Consider the following 19,120-nt stretch of genomic DNA (forward strand, 5'->3'; position numbering starts at 1 on the left):
TAAATGGGATGCAACTCTGGGAGACGGTTCTTCCCAATGCAATTTATGTCGTTGAATTGGGACGTCGCTTTGTATAATTGTGATATAGTATTTTCAAATGGTGAACGGAGATCCCTTTTCGAAGCAAGACAGGCAGCGTAGCATAGTGCAGCTAGTACGTGATTACGCTGTGACTTGCATAAATTGTGTAAACCATGTTGAACTCTTGAAGGAGCTGGAGTGTCTCCTGTGGTTTCTCAGGCTGTTGTTGCAAAGCAAGTTGGCTTGTCAACATCGCAGGTGCAATTCATTTTGTTTAGGAATAAAAAACATAGACTCGTATTTTAAATTATGTATTTAACATTTAATCATAATGTGATGTGATTGCATTTGTTGTCTTTTCATTAAGAATCAAAACAGTGTGACTAAGGTCGTCTCCACTGCCACTCGTTTAACTGGAACAGCCGCTTATTTGGGATATTTTTCCTTCTCCCAATAAAATGGTGCCGGCTGCAATCCACTGGCTTCCCAGGCGTTATGGATTAAAGGGTCATACAGAATGGAGAATAAAGCATTTTACTGTTTGTTCTCAGTGTTATCATTTTTTTATTTGTTATAGTGAATTAATTTTGTTTGATTGAAGATATGCTAAGACGCAGAAACCTGGCTGAATTTTTGTCAAATGCACATCCATTCAAAAAAAAAAAAAAAGAATGAAAAAAAGACCAGTGAATGGCGACACATGGATTTTGTAGATTAGATTAGATCTCAATGTACAACATGTTTTTTTTTCTTGTTTTTTCTGTTTTTAATAGAGACCCAAGTGGGATACCTTTACAGGGAAAACCAAAGCTACTTTCTTTAAAAAAAAAGGTCAAAGGCATGCAATCAATATTGCCATAATGTCAGGGTTGTGATAACTGAAAAACTTACACAAAGCGATTAGCCAGCAATACATCATTATTATTTATTTATTAGCAGACACCCTTATCCAGGGCAACTTACAATTGTTACAAGATATCACATTATTTTTACATACAATTACCCATTTATACAGTTGGGTTTTTACTGGAGCAATCTAGGTTAAGTACCTTGCTCAAGGGTACAGCAGCAGTGTCCCCCACCTAGGATTGAACCCACAACCCTCCGGTCAAGAGTCCAAAGCTCTAACCACTTCTCCACACTGCTCCTACATCATCTGCCTTCTAACCTTTCTTGTTTTGTAAGGATTCCTTTGTTCCCTATCAATTCAGAAAATAAATATCCCTTATCAAGGTTTATTTCAGCACTCCACGGTAAAAGAATAGCAAAATTATAGTAAATTAATCTAAAGTATTTAGATCTGCAACTGTTACAATTTGAATATATCTCAAGGTCTCCTGAAGAACAGACAGCAACTGCCCTTATCAGTTTGATGTTGTTGTGAGATAACATATAAACTTTATTTATTTATTTATTTATTTATTTTAGGTTGGTCTTTCCTAATGGACTTCCAAATGAATATTCTCTAGTAGCAACATTCAGACTGAGAAGAACCACTAAAAAAGACCGCTGGTACCTCTGGCAAATTGCTGATAAGAACGGCAGCCCACAGGTGGGAAATACTTTTTTTTCTATTTTAAGAAACCATGTTAAGTTATGTAAATACCGTATGGTCATTTTTTTAAGTTATAATATAGACTATATACTTTGGTGGTCAAAAATCCTCTGTCAGCCTGTGACAGGGTGGTTGGACATCAGGCAGAGGCAGAAACTAAAAATACTGACACCAAACAGTTGTCAGTATTTTAAACAGAAAAAGACGAGGTGGCGCCGTTTTATTCAAATAATACAAAGTAAAATAAATATTTTTAACACAAAACAAAGTGCTCACAGAGCGAAAATAAATATTGAAACAAAACAAGTCTCTAACACAAAATAACACGATCAGGCTGGGCAATAGCCTTCACTGATCCTTTGAGTTATTCTTTTAAGTTTAATTTTCTCTTCTCCTCTCGCTGTCTCCGCTCTCGCTCCTGACACACCCACCTTGAGTGCAGCGAGCTGCAGGCTTTTATGGAGGTGACCATCCCCCGATTAGCAACAAATCAATCACTCAGTTAACTCGGGAGATGGCCACCTTCTGAAGGGGGTTTTTAAATTATTCCTGGCAGAGAACGAGCACCAATCTCACCTCTGCCAGAACACGTTTTAAAAATAAACAGAACAATAACAAACACGGCGCACGCCGTCATTAAGACAACGATAATAATAAATACAAATAAATCATACAACAAAAAGACACGGCTTTCGCTGCCATTTAAATACAGTAACTAAATCATAATAATAAACCACAAATACAAAATAAACTGCACAGGGGCGGAGGGGGAAACCCCGTTCTAAAAATAAACAAAATACAGTTACACAGCAGGGCTCTCTACCGCCCCGCTACAGCCATACATATTTTTTAAATTAGTTATTTTCCTCCAATATAGTTAAATTCCACAAATTATCCACTTCTTTTTTACTGATTCTGCTATCTCAGAAAAAAAGGTTCCCATTTAGTTCTACCAGCTGTTCAGGTCGTTCGCAAAAACTGAGGAGAAACCGGTTAGTCAACCAGCCCTTATCAACTGTAATAAACATTAACAGTAAGTAAAATTGAAATGGATTTGATGGTGAGAAAAATAGATACAGGAACCCCTTGTGTGACAAACTTCCAATAAAATACACATAAAAGAAAGGTAATTAGATTAGTCAGATTATATATATTTCAAACCTCTCCAAACTGAATTAAAAGTTTCTACAAAGAAAATTATAATGGTGAAAAAGCGCAGCAACACACTTAGGGTATATAGACTTCAAATCAATTTCTTTTTTGAGTTGCCGAGATGTCAAGGACTGTTACTAAAAGAATGTTATTATTAACTAGCTTGCGCCAGGAGACTGTAGCTTCATACTCAGTTGCTTCTTGCGAATGCAATTACTATTCTTTAATGTCAGTTATTTTTCCCGTAGGTATCTATTGTTTTAGATGGAAGTAAAAAAGTTTTAGAATTTACAGCAATGGGTCTCCTGAAGAACACACTCCATTACACCTTCAAGAGTCGAGATCTTCAGTCTCTGTTCGACCGGCAATGGCACAAGCTGGGACTCAGCATCCAGTCCAAAATAGTTTCCCTTTACATGGACTGTAACCTCATTGAAAAAAGGCTGACTGATGAGAAGGACTCAATTGACGTTGGAGGCAGAACTCTCATCATGACTCGGATTGAAGATGGTAGGCCAGTTGATGTGAGTATTGGCCAAACTGGAATAGTTATAGAATGAGAAACCTCTGCAGTTAATATGTGTATGAGCAACACTGGATCTAATACAAATTGGGGATTCAAATTAGCTTTCATATGTAATAAGGAAGGATTTTACTGTTTAAATTTGGACTTTTTCTTCCAGATTGAACTTCAGCAAATAACAATTTACTGTGATTCGGAAATGGCTGAACTGGAAAACTGCTGTGAAATACAAGGTGCTACGGTAAGAGTTTTTAGTGCTGAGTGTGTTATGCTGATACCAGACATTTTTATGTAAAAGGGCTGACTGATGAAAAGGACATAATTGATTTGAGTCAAGGAAAAGACATAGCTGGTCTCAAAGGTCAATTACAATGATGCAGTTGAAAACAGTTGTGAATGGTGTGTGTGTGCTAGAGTGTGTGTGTGTGTGTGTTCAGAGAGTAATGAGGCTGTGTGGTCCAGTGGTTAAAGAAAAGGGCTTGTAACCAAGAGGTCCCCGGTTCAAAACCCACCTCAGCCACTGACTCATTGTGTGACCCTGAGCAAGTCACTTAACCTCCTTGTGCTCTGTCTTTCGGGTGAGATGTAATTGTAAGTGACTCTGCAGCTGATGCATAGTTCACACACCCTAGTCTCTATAAGTCGCCTTGGATAAAGGCATCTGCTAAATAAACAAATAAGAATTTGGTTGTTTAAAAGCAGGAATGGTGCAACCCAGCTGTTAAAGTAAATTGTTTTTGTTATTGTACAGCCGGACCTGGGTAATGTGGGCCCAGTGGCGCTAGAACAATTTTTATAGTAGGGGTGCTGAGCCATTGAAAATGTAACCCCTGTATGTGAGGGAAGCCATGCATTCAGTTGCTATTATGTTAAACATGTTAATTAAACAAAGTCAGCATCAACACTTGTTTCTCTATTTCAGTAAAGCAAATGCTTTAACCACAGTCCTTGCAACAGTGTATTTCCACCAAAATCCTGGTCCCCAGTGATTTGTATACAGTTTTGTGTTGCCCAGCGAACTCAGGAGATACAACCTGCATTTTTTATTGCAAGATTCCCCCCCCCCCCCCCCCCCCGTTATGACAGTCAGCGCTGATTGGTCTATTATTGTTTGTATTCCAAAGCAATGTAAAAAGACGCAGTGCTTTGCACACACAGATCTTAAGATTCACAAAACTAGTAGAATTTACCATTGCACTAGCAGGTACACAGCACCCCTGTACTTCAAGCCAGGGGTACTGCACCCCTAGTTCCTGCGGCCCTAGTGGGCCCCCCTCATAAAATATACACTTTTTTTTTTTTTTTACATTTTTACAGTTGGGCATCACATCTCATCTACTACAGATGTAATTTTTCTTTTTCAAAAAAGAGATTTTCAGACACTGAAATGTTGTCCTTTAGTTATAGCTGTAAGTTATCAACAGTACAGTAGTGTATAATTGTATTCTGGTTTACAGTTATTGAAACATGTTTTTCAGTGCCCACCAAAAGTGCTCTCTGCCACAATTCCTTCCCTGGTTACCAGTCACCTTCCCAGAATGCTGTCACAGTCTGCCCATTTAACAACTGACAGGTGTCAATGTTCTGCAAACAAGGTACAGGGGACTGAGGGCTCTGCTGCAGCATTGTGTGCATGCATGTCCTCACTTGTTCTAGTTTGAATGTAATAAAAAATAAAGTATGGAGTGTATCATGTGCTCTGTATTCAAATTCAAAATCTTAAATCCCTAAACTAATAATGTATGCAAAAGTATGTATTCATTACATTTCTGCATTTTTTTATATGAATGAAATGTTAATACATTTGTTACAGTGAACATAAATGCATATTTGTATTTTTCCACTACTTAAATATAATCAAAATGCAAACCATCTTGTTTGTGTAAAAAAAATATTCAGAAATACTAGGAAATACTACTACTACCAGTAACAAGACACCAAAAAGTGAAATGTTTTTATTGTTCCTGGCTGATGAAGAAAACTAAATGTTGTCAGTTCTCATTGCAAGGGGTAATTAATACCTTTGTTTTACCTTTGTCTGCTCAAAACAAATCATAGACTCATAGCCTTCCTTAAACCTTTAGTATTGCATTTGGGTTTAATCCCACACACTGTTTATTTTAAATACATTTTTCCAATATTTTCAATAATAGAAAATGTTGCTGGGATGTATGTTATTACCCTATTTGTTAAATAAATTATATATATATATATATATATATATATATATATATATATATATATACTAATTTGATTCTCTTCTAGTCACATACTTTTACTGAAAAATAACTAAACTGAATTTGAATTAGTTTTGCTATATGTGTTGATAATTGCATGCTTCTAAAAAAAATGTTTTTATTCTTCTAGGGTGAGCAAGGCTTACCAGGGATATCGGGACTGCCTGGTCAAAAAGGGGACAAGGTAGGGACAACTATTTAAGCAGATGCTATTTCAGTTTTGGAGCTGATTGACAGAATAAAGAGCCATTGCTGTTCAACCTCAGCTTAATTATTATTTATTATTATTAATTTCTTAGCAGACGTCCTTATCCAGGGCGACTTACAATTGTTACAACATATCACATTATTTTTTTTACATACAATTACATTATTTTTTGCACATTATTTTTACATACAATTACCCATTTATACAGTTGGGTTTTTACTAGAGCAATCTAGGTAAAATACCTTGTTCAAGGGTACAGCAGCAGTGTCCCCCACCTGGGATTTAACCCACAACCCTCTGGTCAAGAGTCCAGAGCCTTAACCATTACTCCACACTGCTGCTTAATGCTCTGACACAAGAGTTCATGAATTGTTCAGGAATGATGGCGTAGTCTATCGGTATCTATTTTATTTACTTTTAAACACAACCATACACACATTACACACTGTCTGAATAACATGGTTGTGAGATTGATATTATTGCGCAACATGAGCCTGGAGTTCAAGACAAAGGAAGATCAGGATTGGAATGACTGGAACTCATTAGGATGAACAGGTGTTGGCATATGCTATTACCACCAGATGGTCAATTAGGTCAGTTTTGTGTCTACTTATGTGTGGTCCTCGAATAAAGACATTTGTCAAAAGTAACAGCATGCTTTTTTTAAAAGAAAACTAATCACATTACCTGCCTGATAATCAGTCTAATTCCCTGGTTAGCTTCTGTGCAGTATGCCCTATAATCAGGGTTCTGTTGTTCAGTAACATTAAGGTATGCAACTCAGTCCCCTGTCAAATAAAGAAGGCTTTTCCAGGAGATAAATATGATCTGCAAACTCATCAAGCTCCGGACATTCAGTAACACATTTCAGTAGCCCTAAAACAGCTTCCATCCTTGTATTGAGATCCAGTTTTGGAGGTCTAGCTCTTGGTCTTTAAGCAGACATTAAAATAACTTATGGAATGCCTTTCATTTCTTTGATTAGCACTGCATATATCTTATGAAGACAAAAATAAGCTAAACTGAAAAACAGATCATATAAAATCCATGCTGTTTGTAATACCAGAACCAATTAATTGGCCAATATTGTCAGGCAAAGGATGTGATTGTTCAATTACCTTCCCTCTCGGTATTTAATAAACCAAAGCAGTATGGCAATTTATTGTGAGAGCAAGTTGTGCTATCGCATTTACGTTTTAATTAAACGCTTGCAGATTTTGGTTTTCAGCTGTAATTAGACACATTTCAAGTAAAGCATGAATACATCTGAGAGCAGGGGTCTAACTGAATTCTGCCTGAGAGGTGACAGAAGTGTTTAATCTCCATTTTAATCAGTTTAGATGCAATTCTGCCAATTTATTACTTAAAAAAACAGTGATGCCATCAGACATGGATCAGCAATGTTGTGTGAGGCATATTTAACATTTCCTAGCAGACTTTATTGATTAAGTGTTCCATACAATAATTGGATTGGCCCGTATAAATTCTCAGCACCGGTGTACTACCAATAGTGGTCAGTATTGATTTGCAGTCAAGCTAAAATTAGATTTGTACTTTCAAACAATCTGGAAGTGGATGAAAACAATATCAGGGTTCTATACAATTTTATCTCTGAAACACTTGTTTTGACATTTACTGACACAAAGCCTTTTAATTAAATTAAGTATACCACTTACACTAAAGGGAGCTTTTGAAGGAAGCTGTTTGAAACACAGCCCTGCTTTTGAAGTTGCAACAAGTAATATCTTCATGGGGCTTAACAAATCAAAATGAGACCATGGCAGATATTTGTCTAGAGTTATATCTGATTGTTTTAATACCATATTCACAGGAAAGTTCTATAGTCTACTGTAGCATTTGATCAGACAGGAAAGAACACGACACTCTCTGACAGTGTTCAGATGGGGCCAGCAGCAATCTTTAGAAGATATGATAGGATGTATGGTAATGATCTAAACAATACCACCACCTGTTAAACATCATTTTTAAGTGGTGATTTATTGACCCCCTTAGCAACATTACTACATTCTGTACAATAAAAATGTAATGAAATGACCCCAATCCTGCAACATGCATGAAACCTTTCCTGTGTATTTCTAACATCCCATAAAAAACATCTCATCTGACGTGTGGATGAAATGGTATATTAATGATGGACTTTCATTTTCAATATTTATATACAATTCCTAACATCTTGGCTCCAAATTACAAGATCTAACCTCCGCCATCTCATGGTTTCAGTTACATACCGTATAAAAAAACATTTGGTTTACTTTTCAAACACAGTTTTTCATATATTGCTTGAAGAATTCTGTAAATGTGGCCCAAAAGAGTTAGCAGCGCAGCTTCCTCCATGCCTTGTGTTTGAGGCAATTAAAATTGAATTAATGGCAAATACAGCTACTGTATATTGGGGAAAACTCTGAATATCACTTCAGCAATAGCAATTAACACAGGCATGACATTTCATGGGCATTTCATGAGATAAAAAGGGGATTAGACAAAGAGAGATATTTCTGTAACATACCAGGTTACTTAGACGACAGAGAGCTCATAAAAATGTAATTGGAGGCTATTTTGATTCATGCAGATTAAATGTCATATCTACCTGTACTTGTACAACTGAGCCCATCATTTTTGTATTTAATATGTGGTACATCTATCACTTTTGTTTTTGTTAAAAATGTTCAAGTGATCAATACATCAAAAGCACAATGAAGCTAAATTAATCAGTATAAGTTTTTTCGGGGAGCTACTTTAAAATGTGCTAACAGTAGATGGTACTTTTTTCAGCATAAGAAATAATTATTTCTATACAAACCTTGGTATTAACACACAAAGAAACAAGCATCTTGGTGTTCCAGCCTCTGTAAAAGCTGTATCTGGAATAACAAGTCAAGTATAGCATGCGTTTTATATTTTCAAATGATCAGGTAATTGTGTCCAGAGCTTCAGCAGGCCCTGTTATATAAGACCTAGTAACAGCTGTAGTGTGAAGATGCAGGGCAGCTCCAGCCTCGCACATCTATTTGGTTGTATTCTTGTTTTTATTGTTTTGGTTTAATTACAGGGAGAAACAGGTGAAGATGGATTTCCTGGAAACCCTGGTATGAAGGTAAATATGAATGCATTATATTTATTAAGTTTGGCTAAATTTAAAGATACAGTGGAAAGGGCTTAAAATGGGTTATCATTCATGTAATTTGGTTTTCAATTTGTGTCTTGTTTCTGTTTTTCATCACATCACTAAACCTTAAATGTTTAACTCCATCAAAGCTCATAGCCACAAGCCAACATTTAAACTAGTCTTGGTTCAAAATCCCACAAGGGCTTTTTACGTCATTGAGGTGAGACTAAAATTGAGAGAGTGAGACTAAATTGATTGTTAGTCTCAACTTCTACACCTGTGCAAGCTTCCCTGCTGAAAACTGCATTGTGATCTGCTAGTTAAGGTCATTGCTGCTGTTAACAAGATGAGTCTGGATGCATTACGTTACGGCATTTCTCATTCTCCTAATTAAAAAAAAAACAGACATCTACTTGGAACATGTGTCTAGCCTTGAATTGTGACAAACATGAGTAGTAGACTTTGGTCTCAATTTGTATACATGTGTCCAGCATTTTAAAGTAATGTAATAAATATTCATAAAGACTGGACATCCAGCCTTTTTTCACAAACGACTGTTGAAGGCTATGAGAATGTAATTGTATTGTTATGATAGATAGTATTTCTTGCATAGTACTGCACTGAAACATTTGTCGACTGGGTAACCTTTCATGAAAACTCATTATAATAATACTATTTATTGTAGAAGATTCATTTAAAATGGGATTTTAGGGAAATTTGGATGAACATTTAATAGTGTCTTGCAAAGAATGAGTTTGACCCATAAAGTTCATACATCTTAATGAGCTACAAAAATTGAAGCAACCAATGAATTATAAAAAGACAGTTACACACATCTTAAAAACTGAAATCGAAACAGTCTAGTTATCAGCCATAATAACTGGTACAATTATCCAAAAAAAGAAATGCTTTTGTAGGCTATTATGTTAAAAGGGTAGAAATCTGCGTAAATAATACATATACTATACTTTGTTTTGTTATGTCAGTCAAGTTTCTAATTGTATTAATACAGAGGAGGCTGTGTGGTCCAGTGGTTAAAGAAAAGGGCTTGTAACCAGGAAGTGCCTGGCTCACTCACTGACTCATTGTGTGACTCTGAGCAAGTCACTTAACCTCCTTGTGTTCCGTTTTGAGTGAGATGTTGTTGTAAGTGACTGTGCAGCTGATGCATAGTTCACTCTAGTCTCTGTAAGTCGCCTTGGATAAAGGCGTCTGTTAAATAAACTAATAATAATAATGGGTTAGAAAGAGTTTCTGTCTGCCTGTCCGATTGTCTATCTGTATGCCACACTTGTAGAGAAACGCTTGTACATTTGAGGTGAAACTTGCTAATGTAAGGCTTGTGTGTTAATTGTTGATACACAATGAGTGGGTTCCAAAGATGTTATTGGGTGAGCAGGTGTCCAGAGCAAAAGTGTGTATCCCCTGTATAAAGGTCAACCTCAATACAAGTAGGGGAACCGTAATAGTCTAAATGCAAATGTGCATACATTCAAACCTGTAATTTAAAGGTGAACATAGTGTAAGTAATTCAAATTACATTTTTCTCTGTCCAGCAGTAAGAACCATCTTTAGCACAAGTTTTTGAGTATCTCTGGGGGTGTATGGTGCTTGTCTGTTGTTCTGTCTGTTCTATGTTTTACAATGTTATGACAATGAGAACTTTTGTTTGTGCAAAAGTGACACATGGCAAGGTTATAATAATATTGATGCAGTTTGTTAATTTCCTTAATTGCTGATATGCGACTGGCTTTGTTTCAAAATCCCACAGGCACTGCATGTTTACGTTGGGTTTCGCTCTTCAAAATCATGTTGAAAATCAAAGAGACTAATTGAAGGAGAACATTCTGAAGCATCAGAAATGACAACCCTTTCAAAGATTCAAATTCTCCTTTATATTGATTAATCCCAGTGTTCAAATAACAGATTTTTTTCTTTTTTTAATTCAATTGCTCATTAACTGATGACATATCAGGGTTTTTGCTATTATAACTTTTTGAACACGTTCTTTGACTTGTTTTCTAACCAAGCTTTGTATTCCTAAGTTGTGTGACCATTTTATTTACAACTATTAGGAAATAAAGTAGCACATTGCGTGACAATGTTATACAAAGGAGATAAACTACAAACAGCTTGAGAGAGGTACATATGTGTCTTTATTACAGCACAGTAGCAGTGACTGAGAGACCGGCAGGCTGTCTGCCAGGTTCCAACTGCAACTGACACAACCGTATATTACTCAACTTGGTCAGCTACTGGAGAGAGTTTATTTAACATTATGTAATCAAAGAAACTACAAAATTATGTTGCACAAGTCTACTTTTAGTACCAGTAGCACAGTATTTCATGTTAGATTTCGAAATGTCACAATTTCTGTCAGTTTTTCGTTAAGTATATGGAAAACTACAAAGCAGTATGTAATTAAATATGTTAACGTAACATTATTCAGCAGGTTTCATTTGACGTTATGAAGCAAAATTAGTTGATTATGTTGGGTGATGAAAAACATTTGTCCGTAGCTGTACATTCTGTTAGTTATTGTAATTAAAATGGGTAAAAGCTAGGTTTGAAAGAGGTGCAATAGCCGTTGCCTGACTAGTAAGAGCATTTGTATCTGACACAGCTACTGTAATCAGGAAAACAAGGACCACTGTGTCACAGACTACCACTATGTCATGATCTTGGTGTAATACTAATAATAGCTATCATTGAAAAGTCATACCAGAGTCAATTATTTATGTCACATTGTTGTTAAGGATTCATGAATCTATTAAATGGTTCCTTAAATGTAATTATCGTAAATCCATCTATGTCTTATAAGCACATTGTGGATTAGAGCAGCATCATTTAAAATTGTATAGAGGTATTGATTATTTTTTTTTAAAACACTAAATATGTAACCTGATAGGCTTGGTGGGCCTTATTCATAGAACTTGAACTCCATGAAGACTTGAACTCCTTGATTTAAATTAAACTGATTTCTGGAAAAACAAATTGTTTCAAAGTCCCTATTTTGGCTTCATAGCCTTTGATTTAAGCAACATGATAAAGAGGAGAGGCAGTGTTACTGTGAACTTGCCACAAAAGTGTTGCTTCATCTCTGCTGTTGCTGCCTACCAATTATATACATAGCTTTATCTTTTTTTTTTTAGGGTGACAAAGGATCTGATGGTACTCCTGGGATAAGAGGCCAGGCAGGGCCACAGGTAAGACACATAACTTTGGGGGAGGTCTGTTCTCACTTAAGCACATCAGACAACAAAACAATTAAGATATGATCACTGCACCAGGTGTGTGTTTAAATGTCCATAGGTATGTGATAACTGTGAGCAAGTTGTGGTTGGCAAGAGACACAACTCCTAATGATATTTTTAAAATGTAACAAACACACAACCCTCTACCTGAAATAGATCAGGATGTATGGCCTTTATCAGCCCAGAAGGGTAATGAAACACAAGACTAATGCCAGTGCAGTGCTTCCCGCTGGCTTCTGGAAACTCCACTAACAATAAAGTTTAGAAGTACATGGATTTATTAGAACCATTTCTAATTCTAAGTTGTGTCTCCTTCACTGTATTATATATATAAAGTTGCTCAGTAACGTGTCTGTTAGTGTATTTTGTATATTTTGTATATTTTTTCTCTTAGCATTTAATTATATTTTTTTAATTATAGCCATTGCTAAAACAAACCAAAAGAAAAAGAAATAGGCTGTAGAAAGAATTTAAAGGTCTTTTAGTTACATGTTTTTCTCATATTATTCTAGGGAGAATCGGGACCTGTGGGTAATAATGGGATCAATGGTGAAAAAGTGAGTTATTCTTTTGCTGTCCAGCAAGGCATTAGTATTGCATTATAGACTGTACCTGAATCCTCTAAAAGCTTATGGTTTTTGTTGGTTTTGAGTGCACTGATTGATGTAGGGGGTTTATGGTTATATGCTTTTTACCCCTGGGTTATTGAAACTGGTGGAGCAGGGAGCTCTGATTTGCTTTGGGGAATTGTATTGCAGAGGAAATGTATTTGTAATCATAGGTCACATACAAATGCAGGTGCTGCGCTGCACTAACATATAATGCACAATACATTTTAAAATACCTGTCCACCAGGCTATAATATATCATTTGGCCTGAAACTTTGTATGTTGTTAGACTACAAGATCGAACTGTAAATACCACCTTTGGGATGTAGGAAAAGAGTCTGCTGTCCAGTTTTGATATAGTTTAGAATGTGTGCAATATGTGATATGCTGAACGATGCATTCATGACACCATTAAGAATGTTGAAGATGTACACTAATAAATCAGTAATGATCAGATTCTTGGATTTAACTACCGCAAACTTTGGCACCCATAATGGAACATTCTTTTCCTAGATTTATGATGTCATCATACCGTCATTGTACAATGCTTTTCTCAATTTTAGAAATGCATGTTTCTAGCATGGAACGGCTGAAAGCGGTAGGCCAGTGCCAGTCTGGCTCAATTAACATTGTACCTTGGGTCAAGATTTGTCAAATTCCACAAGTCAAATAAATGCAGACAATACTTTGAAATGGATGCACAAGGAACTGGAATTCAACTTGAGCTGGTAAAATCAGACAAATTAACTTGTTCAACTTAGAGATATGGGAACTCAAGCTGGAGGCCTATTGGAAACACACTGAATTAGATAATTAACTTAAAATGTTTTACAAGGCTTTTTTCATAACTGGATACTGTAAGTGCAATCTGTAAGTGGACATTTTATGTTTTTCTTGAAGGCCTTTCTCCTGTCAATTTTAACCTGGAGGTTTTGTAAAAAATAATGTGATATGTTGTAAGAATTGTAAGTCGCCCTGGATAAGGGCGTCTGCTAAGAAATAAATAATAATAATAATAATAATTTTATGATCAGGCAATACAGGAATCACTCATTGCTAACAATTACAATTATTATTTATAATTAATTATCAAATGTATTAAACAACAATATAGCAGCAATGGTGTAATAATAGCATTTGATACTCTTGGGCCGACATTATGACAGATATCACATTGCCAATTTGTTGCATCAGAAAGATTGTTCACATTGGCATGGGAATGTAACCAAAACTGGGGGGCTGGCTTGCTTCTAGAATTTACATGACAGTGGGTCACGGTATGCTGTGCTTGGAAAGAGGTAAACGGTTAGCTTTATAGAGCAGTATGACCAAGCCATACCTTGACTGCAAGTATAGTACCATACTGTGCCTGTCAACTTCCTAAGCCTTAAATTCAGGAAACTAGACTTCAAATTTAGAATAGCCATATATTAATGTGTAGGAAACTATGTAGTGAACATGCACATAATGGAATTACTGGTAATTAGGGAATGACCCTATGTAGCACTATGTAATATGTAATGTCCGGAATGCAGAGTGAGAAATGTGGTACTTGTGATAGGCATGGTATCAGACTATATGAAATCCAATAACTATTGTTGCCTCTCTTATTAGAAATAACATTGGCTGGCTGTGAATGGAGAATGATCTTTGTCGTAGTACGGAATGAAAGTAGATGCATGAGGTACTGTAGTGTGCATATATCAGAAATTAAGTTGTACAATATATGCAGTGTTGCATTCTTGCTTTAGTTTAAGGCTATAGTCTGTCTAAAACTGTCTGGTTTTAAAGTTAATAATATTGTTTATTATTAGAGGTTTTAATCTTGGCATTTCCTATTGATTGATTAATCATCTGATATATTGTGAAATATTGCGCATACATTCCAGTTCCCCCTTTGCCAAGGTCTTTGGAAGTGCCCTCTGCCCTTTTTAAATATGTATTTTTCGTGCATTGTTTTTTGATACCGCATACATAGACAAGATGAATTAATCAATTATTTTTTAATTGATCAAAGCCCACAGGTGTGATTAATCAGCTGATCTTAATTCAATTAAAACACCTATTTATTATATTTCAGATAATACAGTACCTTCATCATAACACTAATAGTCTAATTAGTTTAGAGTTCATCATTGAGTGTTTAAAGTTGGATGAATTATTGAAAAAGTTGCTGGAATTCTTCAGTTTTTACCTCTAGATTACTCTTCACGTGTCACATTACTGTTCCTTTTTATTACATTACAGTGTATTTGTTTGGGCACAGGGATCCCATAAGTACACTCTGTAGAGAAATGAGTTGCAGAGTAATAAATGCAATTGTAGATTATTTGTGACATTGACTTTGTGAGTATCTTTTTGTTCAACGTTATGGGGCACATTATCGTTTAATAAGATCCCTGCATTGTTCTTGTGTAGCGCTAAGAGAAGAGATTATCCACACTGTATTGAGAGATTTACTGTCTACTGGTCTCTCCACTCAATCTTAATGAAGTCAAGTCTTTAGGTTCAGAAATCTCCATCTACTTTACCTTCTGCTTAGCCAAATTTGTTCAATTTTTGATGTATGTTGTCCAGTGATTTTAATACAGTAATCCATCGCGTATCTGACTGCGGTGGGACCAAAGTAAGGGCGGATATGTAAAAAGGCGGATAAGTTTATTCTGTTTTAAATACCATTATACACAGTTTTTTCCCTTGTTTAGAAAGATACAGGGTGAATGCTTGTGACAGAGTAGCCGTCTGCCGTGTGGGTGCATGCGTTCCCTGCTGAGTGAAAGGCAGGAGATTGTGATGGAGGTTGAAGTTGATACGTCCCGCAGGCGAACAGGATTTATTTACATATCAACAACAGCGAACAGCTCATGACACTACCAGCAATGGTTGCGCACTGAGCACATACAACACAGTGTACGAGAGCTTTGGTAGGATCTACAATCTCTGACCTAATCTTCTCTGTTGAATAATAAACTAACGTTGCTGAAGAGGTTGATCATGGTGGATAAATGGTTAGGGCGGATATGTGATGGATTACTGTATTACTGTAAGTGGGCCGTTGGTTGTTACTGTAATGGTTTCGCTCATCAAGTAACCATTGCTTGGGAGCTTCATGAAGATTAAGAAGGGGCAGATTTCTAATGAACAAAAAATGAGGTTGAGGCTGCCTGTCCCAGATGTCAAGTTTATCCCATAGGGCTTTAATTGGATTGGGAAAAGCACGTCAAGATGGCTATGGGTTGTCAGTTAGTCCTTGAACCTTCTGGATTGATGGGTGGGGGCATTATTATCTTGATACACCCACCTGTGTCAGGAAAGTAATGATTCACAGCAACCAAAAGGAAATGCAGGTTACCTTTGCCTGCCCATTCGCTGGATCTTGAGTTATTAAGGCCCTATGCAATGAACTTGATGAATTCTCAAGGCAAAGTGACATTTAAGCATTAACAGACAAATTTGTTTGTTTTGTGGTATTAATTTCATTTCAAGTTTTTTTTTCTATCACATCAGTGTTACATTTTTGAACATGTAAAGAGAGTGAGTGCACTGTAGTAAATGAGAAGAGAGGCAGTGAAAAAGGCGAGCTGGATGGATAAGACATTGCGTGTAATAATGTAAATAGTCATAATTTTTAAAAAATGTCCACAGTTGAAAATTATTCAAGAGTCAGTTTAACAAAATGACGCTGATACCAACTAAAAGGAGGAAAATAAAACTGAATATCTGACAACTGGATCTGACCGAAGTTACAGAAAATTACTGGTTTACAAATAAAATACCAAAACAGCGTCTTGTTTAAATTGCAAACTGATTTGTAGTGCAAATTAATATAAACTGGAAGATATGAAAAGACACCTTGATGTCTTCACTATCTTCCATGACAGCAGGTATTTTGACAGGTGTTTTCATTGATTTTGGTGGTGCAGTGATACGTGGTTAAGCACAGGTGCAGTGATTTGCCTTTGTTCCTAATTAGTTCCTAATCGTGACATTATGCTGGATATTGTAACAGCTTGGAACACTGATGGACCAATCAGCATGCAGCATTCTAACAATCCGTTTTATAATGCTGTTTAATGTATTGCAATGAGAAATTATTCATCCTCCTTCAGGTCAACAGCTAGGCATGTCCAAGCCACAGGGTGATGGTACGATAACCTCGCATTAGCTCAACTTAGACAATAATAATAATAATAATAATAATAATAATAATAATAATAATAATAATAATAATAATAATAATCTACACCCAACTGTGCATAATAAGGATGTAAATCTATCAAGGGTTTTTGGTGACATATAAATCATGAGAAACCTGAGAGAGAATTATAGCCTTATATGTACAGTTTTGGTGTATGTTATTTGTTATAATAAATGGTGAAATCACAATTGTAGAAGTAGCACAGTATGTTTCATTACAATGACAATCTGACTGGGAGTCTAGCTTATTATGACAAGCCACTCAAAAAAAAGAAAGAAATTCTGATTGATTGGCAGCATAGAACAGGAAAATAATGCATATGCTGTATCTATGAGCCATCAAGCTTATTCATTTATTTTACAAACATATTATGTTGCTAGTTCTGGATTTTGATGGACATAATGCTTTATTCTTATGCAATAAATGTCAGAAAGTCAAAAAAGGGTGTAACTGCATGTTATTAATGTACAGTAAGAACGACATATAAAACAGTGGTCTTTTTTGTCTTGTTTTCTTTTTCAGGGTGAAAATGGCGAGAAAGGGGAATATGGTCCTGCAGGCAAACCAGGAAAAGAAGTAAGTTAACAGTAGCTTTTGCAATGACACATTTATAATATATTTATTATAAATTAAATATAGCCGTCCAAAGAAGTTATTCTCCTTTTGTTGTATTGGAAGAAATTATGATGACAAGCTGTGCAATCTCTTCCTGCAATACTATTGCTTGAAGTTTGCTCATAACATCTGTACAGGTACATTCTAATCTTTCATTATGCTGACAGCATGGAAAATGACAAATGCATTTCCTTCCGTAACCCCTAAATCATTTCTATACCACCCTTTAAGACATTTCTGTTACTTGGTGAGATCTTGTTCCACAGATCTTCAAAGGATAAGAGATATGGTTCAGCATATCTCATGTGCATTTCACCATGTCTGACAGTGTTGATCTAGAAAATAAAACACGCGACCTTGAAAAGTTAAATGGTTTGCATAAAAAGTGTTAGGAATTAACTTTTTGTAGCAGTTTTCCAAAAGGGTGACATAAGAAGGTAGCTACTGGGCAGATTCTTTCCAAGTGGAGCAGGTTTTTGGATATGAAAGCTGATACAGTATTTCAGCAGTTTTCTGTCATATACACAGGATGTTTATAATTAGAAGTCAATCAGCCTTGCTATACCAGTGGCTGAGGACACTTGTGCCCTGGTGTGCTAAACCTGTGTCTCAGAAAATCAGAACTCCAAATCCCCATTCTCCCATTCATGCTGAAATCTGAACAGAGGCTAACAATGCAACATCGTCTCCTGACAATGACTGTGTGTGCAGGGCAACCTTGGGATGTAATCACAAACCAGTCACTGCTGCACATGAGTGTTCAAGATGGGGCTGCTTATAGAGAAGTCTTCAGCAACTGAGTTCCCAATAGGGCAGCGCGAAGCAGAGATCTCCTAGAGGGGATCAGGGACCTTTGGAAAAATATTTTCTCTTATATGTTTTATGTTCTAAGATGTCTTTTTGTGATTGCTTGAATGTATGCCGTAATTCTTTTAATGTAATAGGCTGAGCTACCTTGGGTTATATTATTTTGTTTTTGTATAATTTGCACTACTTGTATAATGTCCACCTCTATAACAAAAAAAACAGTATACTGTGTGTGTATATATATATATATATATATATATATATATATATATATATATATATATATATATATATATATATATATATATATATATATATATATATATATAGATATAGATATAGATAGTCATGTGGATGAAAAACTAGCATACACAGCTTTCTTAATCTTTTTTACAATAAGTTATCTGACATGAAAATACATTGCCATATATGAATCAACAAAACTGCCCTTTATGTAAAGTAGAAATGTTTAATCATAATAATATAAATCATAACTGTAAAAAAAAAATGAAAATCCTTTTTCATTTATTAAATATGTTTCCATAGTAAATCTACAGTATTTGCAGGGTCAGTGTTTATGTCCCAGATTGGTGAGTTAGGGTAGCAAAGGTCCATGCAGGTGGTCCTGGAGATGAGCTGTCAGAGGTTGTCTATATGGCTTATTCATTATGCCATAAATATTGACTTGCTGCAGAGAAAGCAAATATAATAGAGGGCAGTAAATTCATTAAATGCACAGGGGACACTGAAAACAAACAATTTCTGTAAGAAATGCCATCGTATTTTATATTAATTGCTGAAGCTTGTGCAGTGCT

General features: G+C 35.8%; 1 protein-coding gene across 1 annotated transcript; it reads left to right on the forward strand.

The window, feature by feature from the left end:
- Nucleotides 1-1,449: 1,449 nt before the first annotated feature.
- Nucleotides 1,450-17,459, forward strand: LOC131728375 (collagen alpha-1(XIX) chain-like; the record flags this gene model as incomplete). Its single annotated transcript, XM_059019381.1, has 9 exons — nucleotides 1,450-1,573; nucleotides 2,977-3,252; nucleotides 3,412-3,492; nucleotides 4,730-4,846; nucleotides 5,619-5,672; nucleotides 8,767-8,811; nucleotides 11,976-12,029; nucleotides 12,590-12,634; nucleotides 17,406-17,459. Coding segments are annotated over 9 exons (850 nt in total), but the record flags the coding sequence as incomplete, so codon positions are not given.
- Nucleotides 17,460-19,120: the final 1,661 nt, after the last annotated feature.

Source organism: Acipenser ruthenus, unplaced genomic scaffold (genome assembly GCF_902713425.1).
Source record: "Acipenser ruthenus unplaced genomic scaffold, fAciRut3.2 maternal haplotype, whole genome shotgun sequence".
In the NCBI taxonomy this organism is placed as follows: Eukaryota; Metazoa; Chordata; class Actinopteri; order Acipenseriformes; family Acipenseridae; genus Acipenser; species Acipenser ruthenus.